The sequence below is a fragment of the Pan paniscus genome, chromosome 13 (genome assembly GCF_029289425.2).
Source record: "Pan paniscus chromosome 13, NHGRI_mPanPan1-v2.0_pri, whole genome shotgun sequence".
Taxonomy (NCBI): domain Eukaryota; kingdom Metazoa; phylum Chordata; class Mammalia; order Primates; family Hominidae; genus Pan; species Pan paniscus.
Window position 1 is genome coordinate 27,016,003 of NC_073262.2, and position 24,145 is coordinate 27,040,147.

The window sequence follows — 24,145 nt, forward strand, 5'->3', positions numbered from 1 at the left end:
TGGCATAATGGTTAGAAACCCTTAGAAACTCTCTGCATCCAAACTGTCCAAACTTAAATCCTGGCTCTCCCACTAACCTCTGGCAAGTTACATAATCCTTCAGTGTCCTCATTAAGTAGAAAAGGCATTGTAGTGTCTGTCTTATAGAATTGTTGTATTATATGTTGCACTTTATGTACATGTGGGTAATATATGTACACATATTAGTGAGTACTCATATATGTAAAACACCCCTACCTGATCCAATAAAAGCATACAATAAAATGTTAGCTACTGTTGTTGCTGTTGTCGGGTTTGTTAATATCATCCAAATGCCTTTCTCTGAGCTCTATGCTTCCTTACACATGGAAATAATTTCTTCCCTTATCTTATTTATGAATCTTGGCACAACAGAATACACTTTCTCTCTGAAAACTAAACTGTGGTTTACAGCTACCAAAAAAAAAATGTAATACAGTTCATAAACTCTATGTAAACAGTTTATAGACTGAACAGAGGAGGTAAGATTGAACAGAGGAGGTAAAAAGGTTAAAATCTAGGTATATTAAGACAAAGAAATTGCTTATATGATAACTTTGGAAAAAGAAACATCCACTCTCTAAGTATGGTGGTAGAGCCTGCAACACCAAATCCAGCCAAGATGTCAGTACCAAGGATATCATGAGCTGCCAGGGTATATAAGCAAGAGATGGGGAAGACAGAATCATCATAAATCTATACCACCAACGGAACAAAACAAAACACAAGAATAGCTCAGAGGTACATTAGATCAGAGTTTTATGAGAAGCCAGCCAACCTTAAAAACAATTCAACAGTAAACGAATTATTTGAAGTCTCGATTGCCTCTGAAAATGCATCAAACAAAAACTGAAATAATTAAACACTCAAAGTAGAATGAAAGTAAGTCAAGTCTGGTGATATACCTCTAAATACCAATTCTAAAACAAAGTATACTGCTCTTTTGTTTTTTTGTTTGCTTTCTCTGACAACGTAGGGAGATATTAAAATTTAACCACTCAATTAGACTTGTTTATTGGAATCTTTATCTTTATTTAACATTTCTATAGAATTTTCACTGGCAAAAGATCTACTATGCATTCATTTAATTCCACCACTCCAGACAAACATAATGATTGTTATACTAACAATTCCATTTCTCAGATGCAAAGGCAGGCATTAAAAGAGCTAACTGCTTTCCCCAGTATCACAAAGAACCACCTTGGTACATACGGCTTCTGTTTTGAGACTATTTCTGAGTTATGATGACCTAGCCATAAAACATGTATGTAAGATGACAAAACTGCAATAAACATACCTGTATTGGAAATATTTTGACAGCCACATATTCGTTAAGCAACTGGGCTTTCCAGACACAACCAAATCTTCCCCTTGCTTTCACTTCTAATAACTGCAGTGGTTTCAAACCTAGTAATGGAGAAGGTGGGGGTGGTCCTGGGTCCTACAGATAAATAATAATAATACTATAAATAAGCAGAACATGACACACACCAACTCTGAAAATGAGAAAAAAAGTGAGTATACTGAAAAGTCAACTGACAGAAACAGTAAACACATATGAATGACATTAACTTCAATGTTGCCATAATTAGATTACTAATTATCTATAGTGATCACAAGGCAGGCAACCTGAATTCAGAGTTTCATAATAATGTTCAGCATTATTGCTATATATGTACCACAGGAGAGAAGATCTAAAATCTTTCTGATCAGTCTCACTAATATTCCCCACTAAGATTTTCTGTGAACTACGAAATACTCCTAACAATATTTCATTTGTTTCATCCAGTGTGTACTTCGAGGAGGATGATTTGAAAAGTGCCAGAAACAGCAAATTATGACTATATATCAGCAAAAACCTCTCCTGAAGATCTATTACTTTCTCCAGTGACTGTTTAAATTTTTTCTTCATTAATCTCAGAGATTACCGGCAGTCATTCTTAAACACATTGCATATAGGTATATCAAATACAAAGCACATACAGGAAATATGTAAGTAAATATTTCTTTAGCCAAACTGGTTCATTCTAATTTTAAACATATTAACAATTCATCCCTTTGATCTGAGATAAAAAATCATTTGTGTTCTGGAACTGACTGACTGGCAAAGAAGTACGAATAAAAATCCAGAAAAGAAGTGGTCATCATAGTAGATAACAGGATATGGTAAATGAAAGAAACGTGCACTGCTATAGTTTTTTAAAAATAGAGCAAACATAATATATAAATAGGAATACAGCATCTACAAATCACAAGGAAATCCTATCAAAGCAGAATGCAACCCTTCATTGAAAGCATTCTCTCAGTTCCCTATCTGCAACTAAAGCAAGATGCAGGAAGCCTTTTGGAAAGCTTCCAGAGAAAAGCAACAGAAGGGTTTGGAGGGCTGCATAATGAGTATTTTGAGGAGGAACTAAAATTTCTGTGGCAAAAGCAACTGATATGATGACACTGGGTGGCACCTCAGACACTTGGAAATGGTATGTGATCCCAGATCAATGCATTCTCTCTGCCTTTCTTTTTATCTCTTCTTCTAATGCCTCAAAGACAGTTAGTGCTTTCTTTAGGCATCACTCAGCTCACTGGTGCCACTCAGGAGTTTTAAAAGTTTACTGTGTACTAGAAAGAACCTCAGCAACAGAAACATTGCAAGGTGTTATGTAGGAAAAACATGCAATTTCTTCTTCTAAATGAAACCATCTTTATAAAATGGCTTTAGAATTCCTGTTTAAACAGTAAGATAAAACAAAAGACTTCTTGTGACTCATTTCAAACTCAGACTTTTTTTTTTTTTTTTTTTTTTTTTTGTCTACAAGTTGCTTGTCCTTCCCACATTCAAAACATGAAAGAACATTTCTGTTTAGCAGAGTGACGCGTCAAGGAGGTCAGATATAAATCTTATAGGAAGGATGGGCTCTCAAGTGTGATTCTCAGTGGAGGGGACACAAGAACCTCTAGAGAGTTTTTATTAAAAACTACACCCTCCCTCCCTCATTCTTCAAGTGATCATCTCTATCCGAGAGATTCTACTGATCAGAGCAGATTGCTTATATGAATGTGGAGACGAGAAAAAAAGCTTGAAAACAACTCTTCTACAGGAAAGGAAACCATTCAGTCCTCAAGGGCAAAGAGTTATTGTATAACTGCATAAAGACATATTTAAACTAAATAGAAAATGTTAGAAAGGTAGAGAGATAGGTTTCAAACCAGAGGGGATGCCAAAAACTAAAAACTAAAGTATGCAGAAAATGGCTGAAAGCTGAAGAGGAAAAATAACTAGGTAGAGGGAATACAGTGCTAAACTACAATATTAAGATTTTTAATAGCTTTTATGTACACTGGTAATGTCTCTATAGTTAATCTACACATTACCCATTCTCTGTTCTAAAGGACATCAACAACATGAATATGATTCAGTCTATAAGATATAGATTATTTAATCCACAATTAATATGTCAGCAATTCAAACTATGATTTTAGTATAACATTAATTTTAGAAAACATAATAATTTTCAATATCTACATTTTAAAAAAAAGTTCATTAAATGTTTTCCAAATGCATACACTTCAAGTTCCCATACATTCCCAAGGCTCTGTTTAACAAGTTTCTAAGCTATCATTATTTCAGAAAGAAATAATCTTAGATCACCCTCCTACTATAATTTATTCAATATTGTATAGTAACAGCCAGAACAAATATTGTTGTCAAAATTACTTAAAAGGTAAAAGCTTCAATTAGAAAGAATACTGGTCAATTTCGAAAGGGTGACAAAAAGGTCTACAAGGTCTTCCTGTAGAATCTCAAAACCTTTAGCAATGACATGAGCTTTTCAAAAATGGAATTTTAAATAATATTCTTTAATACTCAAAGGATTGGGTTCAAAAATGAGTAACTGTAGGACAGATTATAAAATATCTAATCCTTTTTAAATAAAAAATTACTAGAATGAAACTTTAAATTCATCTCTAAGTTTCACTCATCCTATAAGAATAGTAGAAATGATTTTCAATTAATTGGCATCATTATAGTAATTTATTCACAAAAAAATCAATACTTGATTCTAAAAATAAAAATGTATACCTTTAAAATATATGAGCCCCTGGGAAGACAAATGTAGACATAAATTTCAAAATGACAAGCAATTTCTGATGTCATACACAAAATATGGCTTTACCTGGCTACATAGAGAAACCAATGGGGAGCAGAGAGGCACCTATAAGGATTTCAGAATTCCTAGAAACTTCCCTAAATTTCCAGTTCTCTTACAACATCCATGCTATTTTGCAAAACTAAAAAGATATGCATTCAAACACCGTTCTGATTACATTTCTTCTTTACTCATTTATATGTGAAAATTATGGTATCAGAAGACATCAGCTTGAGAACACATACTGAAATGATAACCTGTAAAAAGTAATCTCCTGCCCCCAAACCACTACCCAATATCATTACTATAACCAACAGTGGAATAAATTATTAGAGGTGGGAAGCTACAAAGTCATCTCTGATCATTTTACTTATTCTGAGTTCTCCATTTGAAGGGTGAATTTTAATCTAATTAAACGCTTAAACCTCAGATAGCAAAATATCATCAAAAGTTATACTTCTGTAGCTAGTTCATTTGCTAAAGATGCCAAAGATGAAGCTATCTAAAAATATCTATTTCAGATTTAAATACAATGGGCTGGATTAGAAAATCGACCCCTGTTAAAAATGAACACATGCTGACATTTAAGCTAATGACATATAAAAATTAACCAATACAAGGTTTTTGAGGCGAATGGAGCCGTTAAGGTGTTAACTTCTAATCAAGTAAAACGGTTTTTTCTACATCCTACCTTAAATAAATATAAATACTCTCAGTCTCTTAAAACTAAAAGCCATTCCTAAGTCAAATCAATCACGTTTTAATTATAAAAGCTGGGTGAGGGAGAACCCTTTATGACATAAATATATAAATTATAGAGGATGCACAGTAAAGCAGTAACAACAACAAAAATCTAAGAACAAAATGTTTAGTATGCATCCACAGAAAGTTCCACAACCATAAAACAAACATCAATGCATCTTACCTCTATCATTATATGAAAGGCGTGCTTGTGAAGAAAAAACACAGGCAAAAGAAATTACGATTCATATCCAGAATGAAATGAAAAATGACACATCAGTTACAAAAGTGAAGGAAAGAGAATAATGGTTTAGTATTTTAAAAGTTGGCAATGATCCAAAGTTTTACATTGTTTAAATAAAGATAGGGAACACTTTCCTTATAAACAGAGGAAAGTAATATCAAAAAGAACCCCTTAGATATGAGAGATAGGTGGTAAACAAATTCATGACTCCAGTTTAATCCCAAGTTAACTGATCCAATGACTTCATGCCTGCAAACAAACTAAATCAAGTCTTAAATAATGATTATTTATTTTTCTAAGAGCCTCTAGAGTCTAAATTATAAAACAAGGAATTTACAAATTGGAATTGCCTTCTCGACACTAGAGGGCAGTATTGCCTTTAGCAAAAACGAGCTAGCAGCCCTAACAAATTTATATATAGCTAGAAATCAGTTTCTCAGACTTTCTGATAGTTGTCTTAAGAACCTCTAGAATTTCCTATTTCCTGAACTGCCTCACTTCCCTTTCATGGAAGACAGAATCATAATGGTGAGACAGAAAAATGTTTCTGGTGGCTATGTGCGTGCACCATAATACACCATGGCAAGAAACTAAGACAGGAAAACAAGATCATCAGAATTAAGTAAAACATAGTGACAGAATATTATCAAACCTACTTGCCCAGCACATCAAGGTGAAGCAGTTAAGCAGAGGTGGCCCTGGGAACAAGTAATCACACATCTCACATTCTAAAGACACTCAGACACTGATAGAGAACAGGATTTTCATTTTTCCAGTCATCCCAAAATAGGTAAGGGTCTAAATTTAAAATTAAAAGAAATATGATCACCAGTGGTAGGGAAGGCTGAGAATTCCTCCAATGGATGATGGTTATGTTCCCCAGTTTCCAATATTTCTATAGAGAACAATAGCACTGACAAAACAGAACGGACAACTCATTTATCTGTACCAGTTGCTTAACTAGTTTTCTTCCTTCTAGATTTTATTCCTGTGATAATGATTCGAGAGTATTTATAATTCATCCAAAAGGCTGAGATAATCCTACTATCAAAACATCTTATCCAGTACTCCAGAGTAAAATTAATCCCTTGAAAGAAATACATGCCAACTGAATAACTAGACTGGTTTCCAAAGGCTCAAGGATCTCTCAGATCTTGTTTAAATACAGGTGTTTTCAGAGATAAAGATGACACTATAAAGATGACACTATACTAGCACTGTGCAAGTAGGTGCTATCCATACATCTTACCAAAAAGCATGTCTCTGCCCAATATATTTCCCAAGAAATGAACATTAGGATAAGCTATAAAATAACCCAAACTGACACCAAGAACAAGCCTCAAAATATCAGCTATGCAACAAAATATGAAGGGTAAAAACGGAATAAAAAAATACATTCACTTAAGTAATAAATACAAAATAACCACATATGTTTGCTTAATACACTTCTCAATAAATGAGGATTAGAATAAACAAACAAGAGACACCAGCAACAGTCCTCAATGTATAAACTACATGACAAAATAAGAGGGGTAAAGCAAAATTTTTTTAAATGGCCAGGTGTGATAGCTCATACCTATAATTTCTGCATTTTGGGAGGCCAAGGCAGGAGGATCTTTGAGCTCAGGAGTTCGAGACCAGCCTAGGCAACATAGGGAGATCCCTTCTCTACAAAAAAATTTTTTAAAAATTAGCTGGGTGTGGTTGCATATGCCTGTGGTCCCAGCTACTCAGATGTCTGAGGAGGGAAGACATCTTGAGCCTGGGAGGTTGAGGCTGCAGTGGGCTGTGATCATGCCACTGCATTCCCGCCTGGGTGACAGAGCAATACCTCATCTCCAAAAATAAAAATAAAGTAAAATAAAATGCACTAAAATATACAACTAAGCAAAAAGCAAACAAAACTCTGGATTCACAACATAGAAAATGTAGCTTGACTATTATATACTATAACTGTAGGTAACGGTGAAAATCGAATCTGCACATTAATATCAAGCTATTAGGGTTTGTAGGTGAGAAAAAGACTTGTTGCTTCTCCCTGAGGTGGAAAAAAAACTACTGCCAAATATCAGAAAAGAATGAAGAATAGTTCATTCATTCATTCATTCATTCATCCAACAAATTTTACTGAGTAACTAGTCTGTGCCAGGCACTGACTAGCCAGGCTCTCATGAAGCTTGCAGCAGTGCAGGACAGAAGGACTAATCAACATTTCACACTAATAAAAAGGAATTCAGTACCTTCAACATCTGTAAAGAGAAACCTGACTTATAACGACAGGTAAAGTCTGAGAAGATTTCCCTGTGGAGAACACCCTTGAGAAATGGAGTAAGTACTAGGGGGAAGCAGTTAAGGTGAAAAACAGAGTTGAGACATCCTAGTTTCCTGGCTTATGCAACCAAATGGACAGTGGTTCCATTTACTGAGAACCAGGTTTGTGAGAGACAATCACTACCTGTGAATGGTAAGTGCTTGGAGACATATAAATGGAGATATTTAGTAAACACATACACAGATCTGGAATACAAAAAATCTTTCCAGAAAATAGAGATTTTTGTTTATATACTATAAATATGTATATATGATATGTGTTATAAGATTTCTTTTATTTACTATTCAAACCATTCCAAGAAATATCTGTATCTCTGTATCTAGAGAGAGAGAGACTGATTTTTTTCTGGGAGTGGAGATACCTCACTCAACAACTTTTTAGGACTATCAAGACGAATTAAGGTCCTCCTATCCAAACTATATGAAAACTGACAAATTCTGAATTTGTTTCCTCTTAATATCAACTAATTATTTTACATTCTAAGAAATTTTACCATTTTAAATTTTAAAAAGACTATCCTGCCAAGCAGAATAGAAACAGAATTTATAAATAATACAGTATATGCGAGGACAATGTTTCTGAACTAAGGAAAGCAAGACATACATTAAGAGATTCAACAGTATTGACATGTCAATTGCACAGCAATGATTCCAGCCAATTAGATCGTCAAAATTCCTCTGTGATAATTCCTACTTCCTACAGTTTCTCTCATCTTACTCCTCTTGAAAGGAAAGCAAAGAAAGGCCAAGGCAGGTGAAATGAAGATTCTGGATATGTTCCCTAAGAAGCAGAGCATCTCAAGGTAGCCAGCACTGGAGTTAAAAGTCTGAAAAAAACGTAGGTATGCCCATTCTCCTTTTGGGGTTGCTGCTTTAAAGAATCAGGTTTTATGACTGGCTACAGAAGTTTATTTTGATTTATTTTCATATCTGTATTCTGCAAGTGTAGCTGAAAAAACCAGAAAAGAAACCATGTTACACATGAATAAATTGTGAGATGGTAAAATGGTTATCTACAAGGCCACATATAGTCCTATGAAAACTATTTTAAATGTAGTTTATATACTTTGATCTCTTTATCCTACTTTGTTTTTTTTTTCTTTCTTTTTTTTTTTTTTTGAAACAGAGTCTTGCTCTGTCACCCAGGCTAGAGTGCAGCGGCATGGTCTCGGCTCACTGCAAGCTCCGCCTCCCAGGTTCAAGCAATTCTCCCACCTCAGCCTCCGAAGTAGCTGGAATTACAGGTGTGCACCACCATGCCTGGCTAATTTTTGTATTTTTAGTAGAGACGGGGTTTCCCCATGTTGTTTTCCCATGTTGGCCAGGCTGGTCTCAAACTCCTGACCTCAGGTGATCCACCCACCTCGGCCTCCTAAAGTGCTGGGATTACAGGTCTGAGCCACCACACCCAGCCCCTGCTTTGGTTTTTTTATGGACTCCACTTAATTATTTATTGAAATAAGCCATTCAATCAATGGGGAGTAATCCTTGGATATAAATGCCCAGGCTTTGCCACCCACTAGGGTGACTCTAAGCCAAGTCACTTCATCTATGAATGCCTCAATTTTCTTATCTATAAAACGGACTTCAAAACTACAATGAGATAGCATCTCACAACAGTCAGAATGGCTGATTATTAAAAAGTCAAGAAACAACAGGTGCTGGCGAGGCTGTGGAGAAATGGGAACACTTTCACATTGTTGGTGGGAATGTAAATTAGTTCAACCATAGTAGAAGACAGTGTGGTGATTCCTCAAGGATCTAGAACCAGAAATACCATTTGATCCAGCAATCCCATTACTGGGTATATACCCCCAAAGGAATATAAATCATTCTATTATAAAGACACATGCACACGTATATTTACTGCAGCACTATTCACAACAGCAAAGACATGGAACCAACCCAAATGCCCATCAATGATAGACTGGATAAAGAAAATGTGGTACATGTATACCATGGAATACTATGCAGCCATAAAAAGGAATGAGATCATGTCCTTTGCAGGGACATGGATGAAGCTGGAAGCCATAATCCTCAGCAAACTAACTCAGGAACAGAAACCCAAACACCACATGTTCTCACTCATAAGTGGGAGTAGAACAATGAGAACACATGGACACAGGGAGGGGAACAACATACACTGGGGCCTGTCAAGGGGCAGGGGAACAAGGGAAGGGGAGCATCAGGACAAATAGTTAATGCATGTGGGGCTTAAAACCTAGCTGACGGGTTGATAGGTGCAGCATACCACCATGGCACAGATATACCTATGTAACAAACCTGCATGTTCTGCACATGTATCCCAGAATTTAAAGTAAAAAAATAAAAAAATAAACAAATAAAATGGACTTGATAAACAGGACAGAACCCCATGGTACTAACAGATTAAATGAGTTAATATGTGTAAAGTGATCTGTATAGTGCCTGATATAATACTCAAAATGAATCTTTTATTACACCAAGTTAATTTCAAAGTATTAACATATATCAACAATAATTTCAGTAAAAATGATTCTGTTTGAGTTCAATTTTGAAGTTGTTACTCTAACACCAATAACAGTGAATACTTACTGAGCACTTAGCATTAGCTAGGCACCCACATGTGGCTCCTCTCCCAATCAGTACAGATCTGGAAATAGACATTTTTCCTCCCTTCCTCCAGTCTTTGCCTAAAATTGTTGAAGCAACTCACTTCTTACACTCTTTACCCTTCATTTCCAGGCTACAGTCAAACAATCATCCTGTGTTACTTCACCTACATATTAACTGTAGGCCCCAGAAGGGGAAGCAAGTACTGTCCTCGTGCCACTTTTACCATACACACAGCATGGTGCCTGGCACACCATAGGCAATCAAGCATTGAGTGAGCGGTTAAGCAAAAATGAAAATCCTGAACAATTCCTAGCTCATGTGCTACAAGCAGCTTTAGCTAACAATGGGACGTTTTTCATTTCTATTATCTTAATTTAAAAAAAAAAGATTTGACAGCAATGAAGCAACTAGGAATGAAAGAACAAGGTCTAGGATGAGGTCCAGGAAATGAAGAACACAGGAAAAAAACAAACTCACTTCCTCCTAAATACACATCTCCTTGCCAGAGAAGGAGGATAAATTATATACTCTGGTCCATATGCACCAATCAACTGACAGACGAGACCCTGTACAAGCCAAAGAAAACCTGAACTCAAGATTTCCAAATTTAAACAGAAGTCACTTTTAGAAATAAGGTGCACTAATTAATTTTAATGTGCAACTTTACCTTATTTTAAGCTATTGATAAAGGTTTAAATTTTCTACTTTCTCCCCTTCCTCCCTTTTTGCTTTTGGACACAGAATTTTAGACAATCTCCAACTGGCCTTGTCTGAGCATTTGTAAGTGGAATAAATTATATATGCCTGATGAGAGTAATTTTTTTTGTCAAGCTGCATGTCGAGATAACTTATGACACTTCTCCCCACAATTAGAAGTATATATTTAAAGTAAGTTGTAATTTAGGTTACCAATACAAAAATAATCACACACCAAGGTAGGACACAGAACAACATCTATAGTAGCCCTATACTATTTCTTAGACATACACATACACACACCCACACACACACACAAAAGAATGCTCACGCCTAAGACAACAGCATTATGTCATATTTCAAACATACTAAAACAATACAGTTGCAAATATTTGTGAGATGTGAGTTCTGCCTTTGCAGAAACCTAATACAAACTCTAAGCTTAAAAAAAAAATCACATTGTACACCTTAAATATACAAAATTTTTACCAAAAAATCAAATTTTGCTATTTCATAAGCATACAATAAAACTCTATTACATTTCACTTAAAAACACATAATTTAATAAAACAAAAGATTAAAAATATCAATCTGAAAAGCTGTCCATATACTGTTAAATTAAAATAAGCCAGTTGTGGAATAGTTTATAGTTTATAAAAAAGAAAACATATATACTCAAAAAAAATAAGGCTAAAGAAAGGTGCCAAGGGATACACACCAATCTGTTAAAATTGATTATTTCAGGAAAGTGACAGAGAAAGGGAAAAGAGGAGAAAATGATTCTATTTTTTCATACGTCTTTCTGTACAGTTTGTCTTGATACCACAAGCATGTATTTATAATTAACTTTTTAATTAGAAGAGAATTTTAAATGAAGAGAGAAAAAGCAGAAGAGAAAGAGATGTGTTCATAAACTCCAATCAGTAGTCAACCTATTTCAAGTCATGTTTCTATGAATGTAATATTTTGTAAGTATAACTTGTTATTAGCATATTAAATACTCAATAAATTTAGTAAATTTCTCCTGCACCCTCCCCCAATAAGGAAGCAGTATACTCTTCTAAATTAACTTGGCTAAAAATGTTTTCCTACCCTTTCAGATTCTTATTAATTTTAAATACATAAACTCATGTTCAAGAAGAAAATCCTACAAAGCATTTTCACAGATGGCTTGGTTTCTCAGTGAATAGCAATCTGACATAGCATGAAATGACAACCTATTATCACTTTAATGCTAAGGTCAAAAGGATTATTTTGTATGCCTAATTTAGGTATCCCAAAGCTTTAGTCCTTATCAGACCCACACCTAGACAAACTATCATAAAGATTGAACAGGCTGATGTTATTTAAGAAAGAATTAATTTTCAATACTGAAGTGCTACTTATATAGCCTTTAAAAGTAAACAAGAAGCTAACTTCGTGCCTTGTTAAAGGTAGGTCATTTCTAACCCTTAAAATTCATTTTCTTATCAAGTGGTATTTTATCAGCACAAATATAGATCTTATAAGCAGGAAACAAGCTCACATATGGTTATGAAAGCGGCGCCATTTTACTGAAACTGCATTAACTCTAACCACAATAAGACTTCTTAATAATAGAGTCCATCAATTCCCTCATATTCATGACTCACTGTCACTAGAAAAACCAGTTTGCATTCGGTTTACTCAATGCATATTATAAAAGCATCTTCCTATATGTGGGAAGATAGTTTCAGCACAGGCAAAAGAAAAGTGAGCTGGGTAACGAAAACAGATAGGATGCTTCAGTCTGTGATTACAGAAAGAACTGAATAATGTCATTCTCTTATAAATGCCTGAAATACTTCAACTTATTTTACAGCCCCCACAAAATCATGGCCTCAAGATTTCTCTCAACGCAAAGCCCTAAAGCACCTGAATGTTTATTAAAGGAATCCCTGGACATACTTCATTATCATCTCAGTGTAATTCCAAATGCAACAAACTCAATTTAGCAATTCAGCACTTACTGAATGATTATTCCATACAAATACTGTGTAAGACACAGCAGTAATTACAATACATATCTCATCTTCAAGAGGCTTACAATCTAGTGGGAGAATAAAACACATTATGAGCCCTTCTCAACTGGGGTTATTTATCTGAATGACAAATGAAAGAATGACCCAAGCACTATTTTCTCAAATCTTTCAAGGAGAATTACAACTAATACAACGTTAGATGCATATGACAGATGTTTTGGGGTGCAATGGGAAGAAAGTACCAAAAGACAAAGAGAGTATGGAAGACCACATGTCATGCTCCAACTTTGTATTCTTTGCTGTGGCTCACTGAGAGCCCACACATATTTTAAGCACATAAGTAACATAATCAAACATGTAAAATGCTATTCTGGCAATAGTACGGATGAAGGGAGAGAAATGGAAGCAAGAAGGCCAACTTTGAGATTATAGAAATAATCTTAGCCTTAGGAGTAATAATGTCCTGAACTACAATAGGATCTATCAGGATGAAAAGGTGAATGAACAGGACTTGGTAAATGACAGAGCCAAGAATAGTTGTCTCCAAGGCTTTCATCCAGGATGAATAAGAATAAAGTGATACCATGAAACAATGACAGAAATATAGGACTTATGAAAAAACAAAAAACGACCAGAAAAATGCTTTTTTCTATGCCTTCAACTGTGCTAAATTTATTCTAGAATTTGTATTTGTATTGGTTACTAGGAACCATAATGAAAGACCAGATTTTAAAGTACTTATACCCCTACATCACTTCTTCAGAACAAAATACTAACACAACCAGGAAAAATTCTAAACAATTTGATGTCATAGAGATAAAGAATCCCTCACCTAACTGCCAGAACCAGCTTACTAATAATGAGAACAATGTCTTACAACAGACCAGTTCATTCACAAACCATCCTTTAGCCAAAGCTTTGAGAAAAAGTCTCCCTAAGAAAAAGAATGACAAGTGTTATGGCACTGTCTAAAAGCACTTAAAGAATCCAGAGGAAGAATGTTCCAAAAATCCGCGGCAAGACTGTAAGATCTTTTCCTAACTGGTGTAAAGTTGAAATATGGGGACGTGAATATGGGGTGAAATACAGAAGTCACTTTAAGACTTCAAATATCTCTCTCCTACTTCTCCTACCCTTCGAAAAAGTCTTAATAGGAATTGGCAGTATCAACTCAAGCACAGAAATTTTTATCTACAGCCCAATCACATGTTTATAAACCCTATTCTAAAAAGGGTCATCAAGCCTATTCCAAAATCTAGTTTAGAATTTTTGGAAATTTTTAATGGAAAACACATGAATATGCCCTTCTATGTATCTATGACTTCTTTACTTCTCTTTTTGTCCTATGTGAGACAATGTTTACATAAGATGATGTTATTCCTCATTTTAGTAGTCATACAAATTATTCAATATCCAAAAGGAAAATAAATTAGCCTACAGGATGATTTTGAGATGGCAGAAAAGTTTACTGAATTATATGAAACAAAAGGCATTTGCTTTATGAAAAAAGAGGCAGAACAGCGTAAGTAATAAGAACAAAGCTTTAGTGTCAAAGAGTCCTTGGGTCAGATTTTTCTATCTATAAAATGGAGATTTTACTACATAAACAACTCTGTGAGATGAAAGTAAATTAGTATTTTCCATACCTGGCTGGTCACCAGAATCGCCTGGGAAGCTTATTAAAAACATAACATCCCATGCCCCATTCCATACTTTCAGGAGTGTGGTCCCAAAATTTGTATTTTTTAACAAATTCCAAAGATGATAATCAGTCTCACAACTTGGAAATCATTGAAAAAAAATATTTTATGCTTTTTATATGTTCCCATATAATTTATATCTTTATGTATAATGTAACTTAACAGTGCCCTAGTACACTGTAAAATGTTCAATAAATGCTTGATGTAATTATCATTATTTTGAAATAGAAGATAAAACTAAGCCTTTTGTTACATGATGGCCACGAAGTGGTCTTGCAGAACAGTTTGCATAAACCTCTCAGCAAAAACAAGATTTGAAGCACGAAACCATACTGCTTCAGAGACTGCGAAAGATGACAAAAGTGAAGTTCCACACTGATGACAATGCCCCTTTTCCACAACATAGTTTATGACAGAAGGAAAGCATAAAGTCAGGCCTGTCTTGTATTTTTCATACCAAAGCTTGATCACACCAGGTGACTTTATCACAAAATCTTTACATTTTTTCCTTATTTTTCAGAAATTCATACAAATTCATATAAACTCATGACAGAGCATGTAAGTACTAAATAAATGTGTACAGTAACTTTAACCATAACAAATATCTAAAACCCACAGAGATGTACGGATACTCACAGAAAATCCCTAGTTCTTATTTATGCATAACATCAATCCTTTTTAAAAGTCCAAACCCTTAAATTATTTAGTCTTTCTTAAAAAACTGACCACATACATAGGATACAAAGCCCTTTAAGAAAAGCTTTAAGCACATTTTTGTAACAATACTGTATACGGATCAGTGTTATCTATAAGATTACATTTTAAAACTCCTCCTATAAAAACCTTAACAAATTTATTTATAAATGTGGTTCCCGGCTTGTTCCTAGCATATCACAGATCTGGTAAATTGAGGAAACTATTATAATACTGAATACTCTCTCTTCTAAATTTTGATACTAAAACAAATTTCTTAAAAGTTATCACTGACAGAAGGTAAAGTGTATCCTATGGCCATTTGAAGTAAACTACATAGACTAGGTACTAAAACTTTTTATTTTAAAACACTTTTTAGAAATGATTCTTAATGAACACAAACTTAGTTACTACTGTTTAAAAGTTAAAATACTCAAGGTGTACAAAATAATGTTTACCTAATTACCGAACATGGTATTTTACCTTTGGGTTTATTTCTCTATATACACATCTTACAAAGATTATGGGAATCCATGATCTAATGCTAACAGATTGCTGCAAGCGCTGAGAAATAAATGTGTTATATAAATAAAGCTTAGAGGGAAGGAGTTGTTTTGGTCATTAAATTATAGGACTTTACCATTTTTTCTATCAAGTTTTAACCATTAATCCTTCTGGTATTAAAGAAGCAAAGTTACACCAAGAGATTCAGAAGGCTGAGGTAATGTGATCTTAAGAGTTAAAAGAAACACAGTAAAAACTAGAATTCAGAGATGTCTCAAGCAAGTAAAACCAAAAGTTATCAGTTTTCGTAGACCTGTAGAATACTAACTACTTCCATGAAAAGTCCTTATAAATACCAGACCTGCACAAAGTGTCTACATGATAAGAGAATGTAGAAAATTTAATGAATTTAATCTGATTACTCTCCACACCTATATTTCCAGAAATATTTGGGGTGTGATGTGTGACAATCAAGAGCCTTAAAAGAAGTTTTCAGTCTTCAGTACACACTTGATATGAAGCAACCAAAAAAAATACTTGATCTACCAACAACATATGGTAAGAACAACATATGGTAAGAAAGGTTACTTTTCTGCTCCTCTTCCCTACAAAAACATCTTTATGGAGGTATCTTCCTGAAGGCTTTATGAAACTTCTCTTTTCTATACTTTTTTGGTTACTTTCCTAAGTCTATCCCCATGGATAAAATGTTTTGCCAAGTGGTCTTGAAAAAGGCACAGAAATCTAGAAATGGAGGAGGGGACAGAGGGCAAAGACAGGGTTATGATTTCACTTCTCCATCATAAATGACTTCTCAAGAAGCAAAGCAGGTTAGTGTTAGCATGAGAGTAAAACTCTCCAAAGAGGAATAGAAATGGGAATATCCCTTCATTCTACTCGACCTCAACCCTAAAGTGAGAAAAGTTAAGGACACGGTAGGTACATTAATAAGTTTGCAAAGTTAGCTAGAGTTCTCATGACAATAAACATTCAAAAATTAACTCCAAAGGAAAATAATCTGTAATAAGTTAGTGGGTTTCACCACAGTAATATTTCTCAAAAATATAAAATTTAAAACACTACAAAGTACAGGACAATAACTTACTTGAGTTGGAACAAGTACAGGAGGGTAGGCCATCTTGTGATGCCTGTACACCCAAAATGCACAAATGACAATCCCCGCAATTAACATAAGTGGCACCAAGGAATAGAGCAGGATGTTGTAATAGGGTGGCTTAGGTGTAACTGGATTTGAAGTGGCTGTGGAAAAGGGGGAGAAAAATAACTCAGATTTGGTCTACAAAATTCTATAATAAATATCTGTCATAGTCTCAAATTTTGGGGAAGAGGTAGGGGCAAATTATTCCATCAACACAAATATATTTTGTTTCCAATCTACAGTTGAGCAAACCTACGTATTTTCCGTGTGAACTTACGCTGTGTGACTTCCATCTCCGGAAAATAAGAAAACTTTTCATTACACATATTGCCCTCACAGCAACAAAAATATACTTCAGGGCTGTCTTTTTTTTCTACACAATCAGTCCTATAAATAAGCAGAGAAAAAATAATTAAAATCAATATTATACTGACCCTACAACAGGTGTTTTTATTCTGCAATAAAATAATAAATTAGTCATTTATATTCAACTTCAAGATTCGTATTTATATCTAATAATTCTTAAAAACCAAAAATGTTCCTGGATTCATGTTACTAAATATCTTTAGAAAAAAAAAATTAACAACTGATTTTACAACAATCACATTGACTACTAGAGACTATTGCTGTAATTTGGTTTTTAATGAGCAACCTAAGGCAAGCATCTTTTTTTATTTTTTTAATTATTAGAAAAGCTTGAAGAGGACATAAAGTCAATGAGGCAATTTGGTCAAAGAGTGCTTTTGCTCACAGGAAATATGGCATTTCCATTCTGTGAATACAAAAACTGAAAACTATATACAAAATTGTGTATGTGTGTGTATGTATACATATAAATACATACACACATGCTAAGTGATAAAAGCTCGTATCTCATGGGTGAAACATTTCAACATCAGAAACCCAAACTAGGCTGAGAAATTAATACTGTCACTGTTTTTTAGAGTGTAGATTTAAATTCCCTGAATGCAATGAACAGGGTTGAGATGAGCAGCAATAAGTAGAAAACAAACACGTAAACAATAATCATATAGCACCTACTAACTCAAACGGATTAGAATTAAACCAAAAAAATAAAAATAAAGTAGCCTTCTATATAGGACCTTAAGTCATGAAAAGACCTGGATTTAGCCTCTAGAACAAATCCTAATCAGCCACTAATAAACAGCTAAACCTATTAAAAAAAATCAACATCAGATGAACTTAAAAGATGTATCTTAATAACAAACTGAACTTTTTTGATAGTTGTCAGAATAATAAGGTAGAATTTAATTCTTAAGTGAAAAGCTGAAGAAATTTCAGGGAGATAGGAGTTTTAACAAAATCAAACTAAAATATACTCAACATCTACATCTATTTGGCAGGAGGTTTTTAAAGACAAATGAAAGCTAAATTTTAACAATTTATAAAGAGAAATATATAAATTTAAAAACATATTTAAAATCATGTCTCAAATTACAACAGATTAACATGATTACTTAGCCTAATTAATTCAATAAAGTTACTTTTCACCATTCAATTTCATTCTTCTTTTATCATTTTCTTTTCTTCCACACTTTGACAATTCTTGAATCTTCTTTTCCTCTTACTTCTCTTACTATCCTATTTGTTTTCAATCAAATTTAGAGTATAAAAACAAAAATTTTATAGTTTAAAATTAGCATTTAACCTCCAGACACAAAGATGGTATAGTAATTACCATTCTAAGAGCAAGTATTTGCAATGAATAACACACTTGCAGACTCCAGTGAAAATGGCTCACTACTCTTTTTGGCACTATCCGAGTCTCACGTAGCTGGAGTATTGTCTTTAGGTAAAGAGCAAAGTAGTTTTCTACTACAAAAAAGAATAGGAATCCCTGATTCCAACTAAATGATAAAAAATAGTTTGGGATAAAGATGATTCCCAAACTCATTTTTCCCCAATTTCTTCCTGTGTACCTTTCGTAACAGCACATATCACTTGACCACTTCTGTTAGCAGAGGCTGATAATCAGAAATGCAGCTAAAATATATAAGTACATAGAAATAATCCCTGGAAAATTCACATACTTAGAAGTACATTCTAAATACGAAATATATATCTAAATCTAAATGTGTTGTAATTTCTCACAAAAAGTGTAGTTAATCCAATTTTCAAGGGCCTATTCAATGCATTTTGCTCTTAGTCGCATATAGCTAATCAAACACAGATTCCAGGTAATCAACTGAGGCTCTCAAAAGTGATCCAGAAGTTTCTAGTGTTCACTGTATACAGCAGTACTTTTTGGCTCCAAAATGTCTGTTTATCTAGGACTTCACAGCTTCTGCCTGTCTTCAGCACCTACCCACAGTAGAAATCCTGTGGCCCAGGCAGTTAAGGGATCACCCTAACAGCTATGGGACTCCATACAGAAAGATCACAGGCAGTCAATAACATGGCCACTGTATTTTACTTCCAGTACAGAGTAAAGCAATTAAAACAAGTATGTAGTTTGAGGACTGTTAGTTCTGATGAAATTCTGAATGTCAAGTTAAAATGTCTCTTGGGGTAGACCAGGCATGGTGGCTCACATCTGTACTCCTAGCACTTTGGGAGGCTGAGGTAGGCGGATAACCTGAGGTCGGGAGTTCGAGACCAGCTTGACCAACATGGAGAAACCCTGTCTCTACTAAAAATACAAAACTAGCCAGGCATGGTGGTGCATGCCTGTAATCCCAGCTACTTGGGAGGCTGAGGCAGAATAATTGCTTGAACCTGGGAGGCGGAGGTCGCGGTGAGCCAAGATTGCGTCATTGCACTCCAGCCTGGGCAACAAGAGCGAAATCTGTCTCAAAAATAAAAAGTCTCTTCGGGTAAAGAGCGAAAGGCCTACTTTGCAAGAAAAAAAAAAGGGGCGGGGGGGGGGGAATGTAGTAAGATCAATTTCTTCCAGATACATAAAGAAGGAAACTGAAAGAAAATTAAACACATGATTAAGTTTTATTCTTCTTGAGGACAGATTTTCAACAGATATACTCTTTTAAAGTAATTTTTTAAATGTTTTCCTTAAAACTGGCATTTTAAAAGTTTATAATCATAACAATATTGGGGAAAATGGTTTTTATTTCAGAGTTCTCACTACCGGGTAGATTATTCAAAATATATCAAAGATAAAACATAAATATGCCATGTTTATTACTTTAAAATATACTGTCATTACAACATGTTATAATATTCTTTATAATCCCATTTTTAAAAAAGCAAGAAACATTTAAGTGAAAATTCATGCACTGATCTTTCCCCTTTCAAAAAGAGGGGAAGTGTGAAAATTACTCAATACTACCATAAAATCTTAAATGTGTTCTTACCTGTCATAGCAGTTGATATCATCCAGCCAACAACCTTGTTTCACTATTTCAATGGAACCAGAAATATTCTTCCAGGTAGCAAAACAATGCCGCCGTTTATCTTTGTCACCATAACACGGTTCAACACCAGTTTGATTGGTTCTGTCTTTTTCCCAATTAGCATTAAAGAAAAGACACTCCTGAGTTTCTGATCTACCAAGTATAGCACCTGTAAGATAATAAAAACAACAATATAACCACATTAGCTGTTAAAATAAAAGACTGTTTCCCAAGATAGCAACTTTAGGTATTCCTAAAGTGTCAGTAATTCACCGTCTTCCCACTTATAACTTTGGGTTTAGGTTTCCAGGTTAATCCCTGTACTTTAAATATAAAAATAGCCATTATAATAGGAAATAACCATATATATCACAGTATTTCTCTGAACACCACTAGTTTCACTTCACTTGAGAATGTCCTTGATGAAAAGCCACAGAAATTGTTAATTTTATGAAACCTTGGCCCTTGAGTAGACTACTTTTTCATATTGTGTGGGACAAAAACTAAGCAAACATAACTCTGCTGCATAGTGACTACAGTTGACCCCTAACAACTCAGGGGTAAGGATCACTGGCTTTGCACAAACAAAAATCAGTGTGTAACTTTTGACTCCCCAAAAACTTTCCCAATAGACTACTGTTAACCAGAAGCTTTACCAATAGCATCAACAGTCGATTAACACATATTTTCTATGTTATACATATTATATACTAAATTCTTACACTAAAGTAAGCTAAAGAAAAGACAATATTATTTTAAAAATAAGGAAGAGAAAATACATTTACAGTACTGAACTGTTTATCGATACTGTAAGTTTACATCTTCTGTTCACAAAATAAATAAGAGAAAATAATTTACAGTACTGAACTGTATTTATCGATACTGTAAGTTTACATCTTCTGTTCACAAAATAAATCATAAATGGCAACCACAGCGGCAGACCTCAATCTATGGTATGTATCAAACAATTCCACTTTTTCTTGTAATGTCAAGACTTTTCTCTTCTTAGGAGCAATTCCAGTACCAAGAGTGGCACTTTGTATGGGTCCCAAGGTGTTATTCAAGGTTCACGGCATTGCACTAAACACAATGAAAAATATGCTAGAACCGCAAGAGATCACTTTTTACTGTGATATACAATTTACTGGAGAGACAAACTGCTCAAGCTGAGATGATTAGCATCATATGGTGTTGTAAGTAGATATTTGCAACACTTGAGCTCACCGCAATAGCAACAGGAGGTGGCTATGAAATTAGTACAGTAGTGCACTATGTACTATAGTTAATTTTATGCAATTATAATTTAATACTGTATCTTTACATTTGTTTACATTTCTCTCAACTGCAAACTGTGCCATGTATGGTCTGTAAGTGTGTATGTAAGTTTTGATAAATTTTAACTTTTTATAATAGATGTGTGTATATTTTATGGTAGTAAATAATAAAAGACTGGTTTGTACATATATTTTATGCATTCATGACATATATCTTTTCTTAATTTTTTCAATATTTCTAGGCTAAAAAGTTCATTTGTGAGTTTTTTCAAATTGTCCCAAATCTCCAAAGCCTTTTCCAACATACTTATTGAAAAAAATCCACAGATGTGTAGACTGACACAATTAAGACCCTTGTTATTCAAGGATCAACTGTACAATGGTTGCCTCAAGAAAAAGCCCACGTATGACTGAGTTGTAAACTAACAAACTACGGCTATTTAGACTTGGGTATCTGACAGGCATGTTCTCAAAAGTAAACCAAGTGAACCTGTGACTTCAAGAAAGGCAACTAACAAGTATGCGTTTCCAATGATAAAATTTAAGTTTTCAAGCAAAAAATAAAAATTTTGAAAATTTTTATCTACTACCATCAGCAATAGGTGATGGTGTCAACCTTTCCAATAGTCAAAAGAATTTTCTGATGAGATCAGTGGTGATATCAATAAATGTGACTTTTAAATATTGAATAATGAAATGTGACAGTATTTAGAAAGTCTACATAATTCAGAGAACCAATATTTTCCAAATGAATTGTGATATTACAAAAGTATTCATGGGTTAAAAAAAAATCCACTCAATGTGCATGACAAAGCAGACTTTAATGTTACAAAAGACAAAAAGTTCATCAATGGTTTCAGCTTCCCCACTGCAACTAGCATTTACAAAATTATGTCTTGTCTATTTGAAAAACAAGGAAACTGGAATACCGAAAATAATTCTGAAAAAGAAGTACAAGGGAGAATTCACACTAACTGATTTTAAGACTTACTATAAAACTTCAGCAATAAAAACAGTGTGGTTATAGTGAAAAGACAGAAACATGTATCAATGGGACAGAACAGAAAACCCAGAAATAGACCCACATATAAATGGTCAACTGATGTAGAGAAAAGATGTCAAGGCAATTCAATAGAAAAACGATAGTCATGGCAACCACAGATGCTGGAGCAATTGAATATCCATACGCAAAAAGAAAAAAACAGAAAACTTCAACCCATATATCACGCCATATACAAAAATTAATTCTAAACATATCATAGACCTAAAATAATACCTGAAACTATTAAACTTCCAAAAGAAAACATGAAAAATCTTTGTGACCTTGAATTACGAAAGATTTCTTAGAACAACACATATGACCTACAAAAAAGACAGAACTGATAAACTGAACCTCACTAAAATGAAAACTTCTACTCTTTGAAGGCTAAGGGGATGAAAAAGGTCACAGACTGGAAGAAAATACTTGCAAAACACATTTCTAAAAAAGGACTGATACTCAGAAAATATAACGGCCTCTTACAAGTCAATCATAGGAAAAAACACTGTCCAATTATTTAAATGGGCAAAAGATTCAAATAGGTCCTTTGCCAAAGAGCAAAGAATAAAAATTTTTTTGAAAAAAGCTACCCAATATTATCAATCATCAGGGAAATGCAAACTAAAACTACAATGAAATACTAACAGTAATTAGAATGGCTAAAACAAAACAAAAACACAAACGGACAATATCAAGTATTGCTGAAAATGTGAGCAACTAGAACTTTCACATATTGATGGTGGCAGAGCAAAATGGCCCAGTCACTTTGGAAAACAGCTTTACAGCTTCTTAAAGTTAAAACATACACCAGCCATACTACCCAGCAATCACATGTGTAGGTATCTACGTGAGATAAAAACATAAGTCCATGTAAAAATCTGTAGATGACTGTTCAGAGTGGCTTTATTGATAATCTCTGAAAACTAAAAACACTCCGATGTCCATCAATGGTGAATGGAGAAGCAAACATCCATACAATAAAAAAGGAATGAACTAGTGATACCTACAACAAAATGGATGAATCTCAAACATTATGCTAAGTGAAAGCAGACAGACTCAAAAGGCTGTCCTGTATGATTCCATTTACATAATATTCTGGAAAAGGCAGACAGAAATCAGCTCAGAGATTGCGAGAAGCTGGGAGTGAGGGAAAAGGAGGTGATTACAAAAGGGCATGAGGAAACTTTGTGGGATGAAGGAAATAGGAACACCACGCCTTGACTAGGGTGTATTATGACTGTATAATATGTATGGTTCATATATTCTAATCAAAACTTATGGAATTGCATATCTAAAAAAGCACATTTTATTCTATGTAAATAAAATTGACTTCAAAAAAAACAATAGAAAAGAAACTACCATATCTTGAGTTATGGTATGATATCAAAGAAAAACAGTCACGCCAAAAAAAAAATTATTAAAATACTATTCCTTTTTTTCTAACTATGTATCTGTGTATGACCAGATTTCCTTCATATGCTTCAATCAAAATAACATATCACAAAAACTGAACGGAGAAACAGATACAATAATCCAGTTTTCTTCTACTGCAACAATCATTAAGAGACTGTAATTTTACTAATTTTTTGTTTTGGAAAATATTTTTCATAAAAACTTGTTCTTTACTAACATATA

At 34.1% G+C, this 24,145-nt stretch overlaps 1 protein-coding gene across 3 annotated transcripts in view; it reads right to left on the reverse strand.

The window, feature by feature from the left end:
* The window catches only part of ACVR2A (activin A receptor type 2A), an 87,206-nt gene that overhangs the window by 14,168 nt on the left and 48,893 nt on the right, over positions 1 to 24,145 (reverse strand). For 2 of the 3 annotated variants that reach the window (XM_055108464.2, XM_055108465.2), the window contains exons 2-5: positions 20,159 to 20,366; positions 17,107 to 17,216; positions 16,776 to 16,930; positions 1,316 to 1,459 (exon numbers count right to left, since the gene is read on the reverse strand). In XM_055108464.2, the coding sequence (XP_054964439.1) occupies positions 1,316 to 1,459; positions 16,776 to 16,930; positions 17,107 to 17,155 (348 nt within the window). In that variant the 5' untranslated portion in view covers positions 17,156 to 17,216; positions 20,159 to 20,366. Of the gene's footprint in view, positions 1 to 1,315; positions 1,460 to 5,091; positions 5,116 to 16,775; positions 16,931 to 17,106; positions 17,217 to 20,158; positions 20,367 to 24,145 lie in introns of all 3 variants that reach the window. The other variant, XM_034954026.3, reaches the window with a different exon arrangement.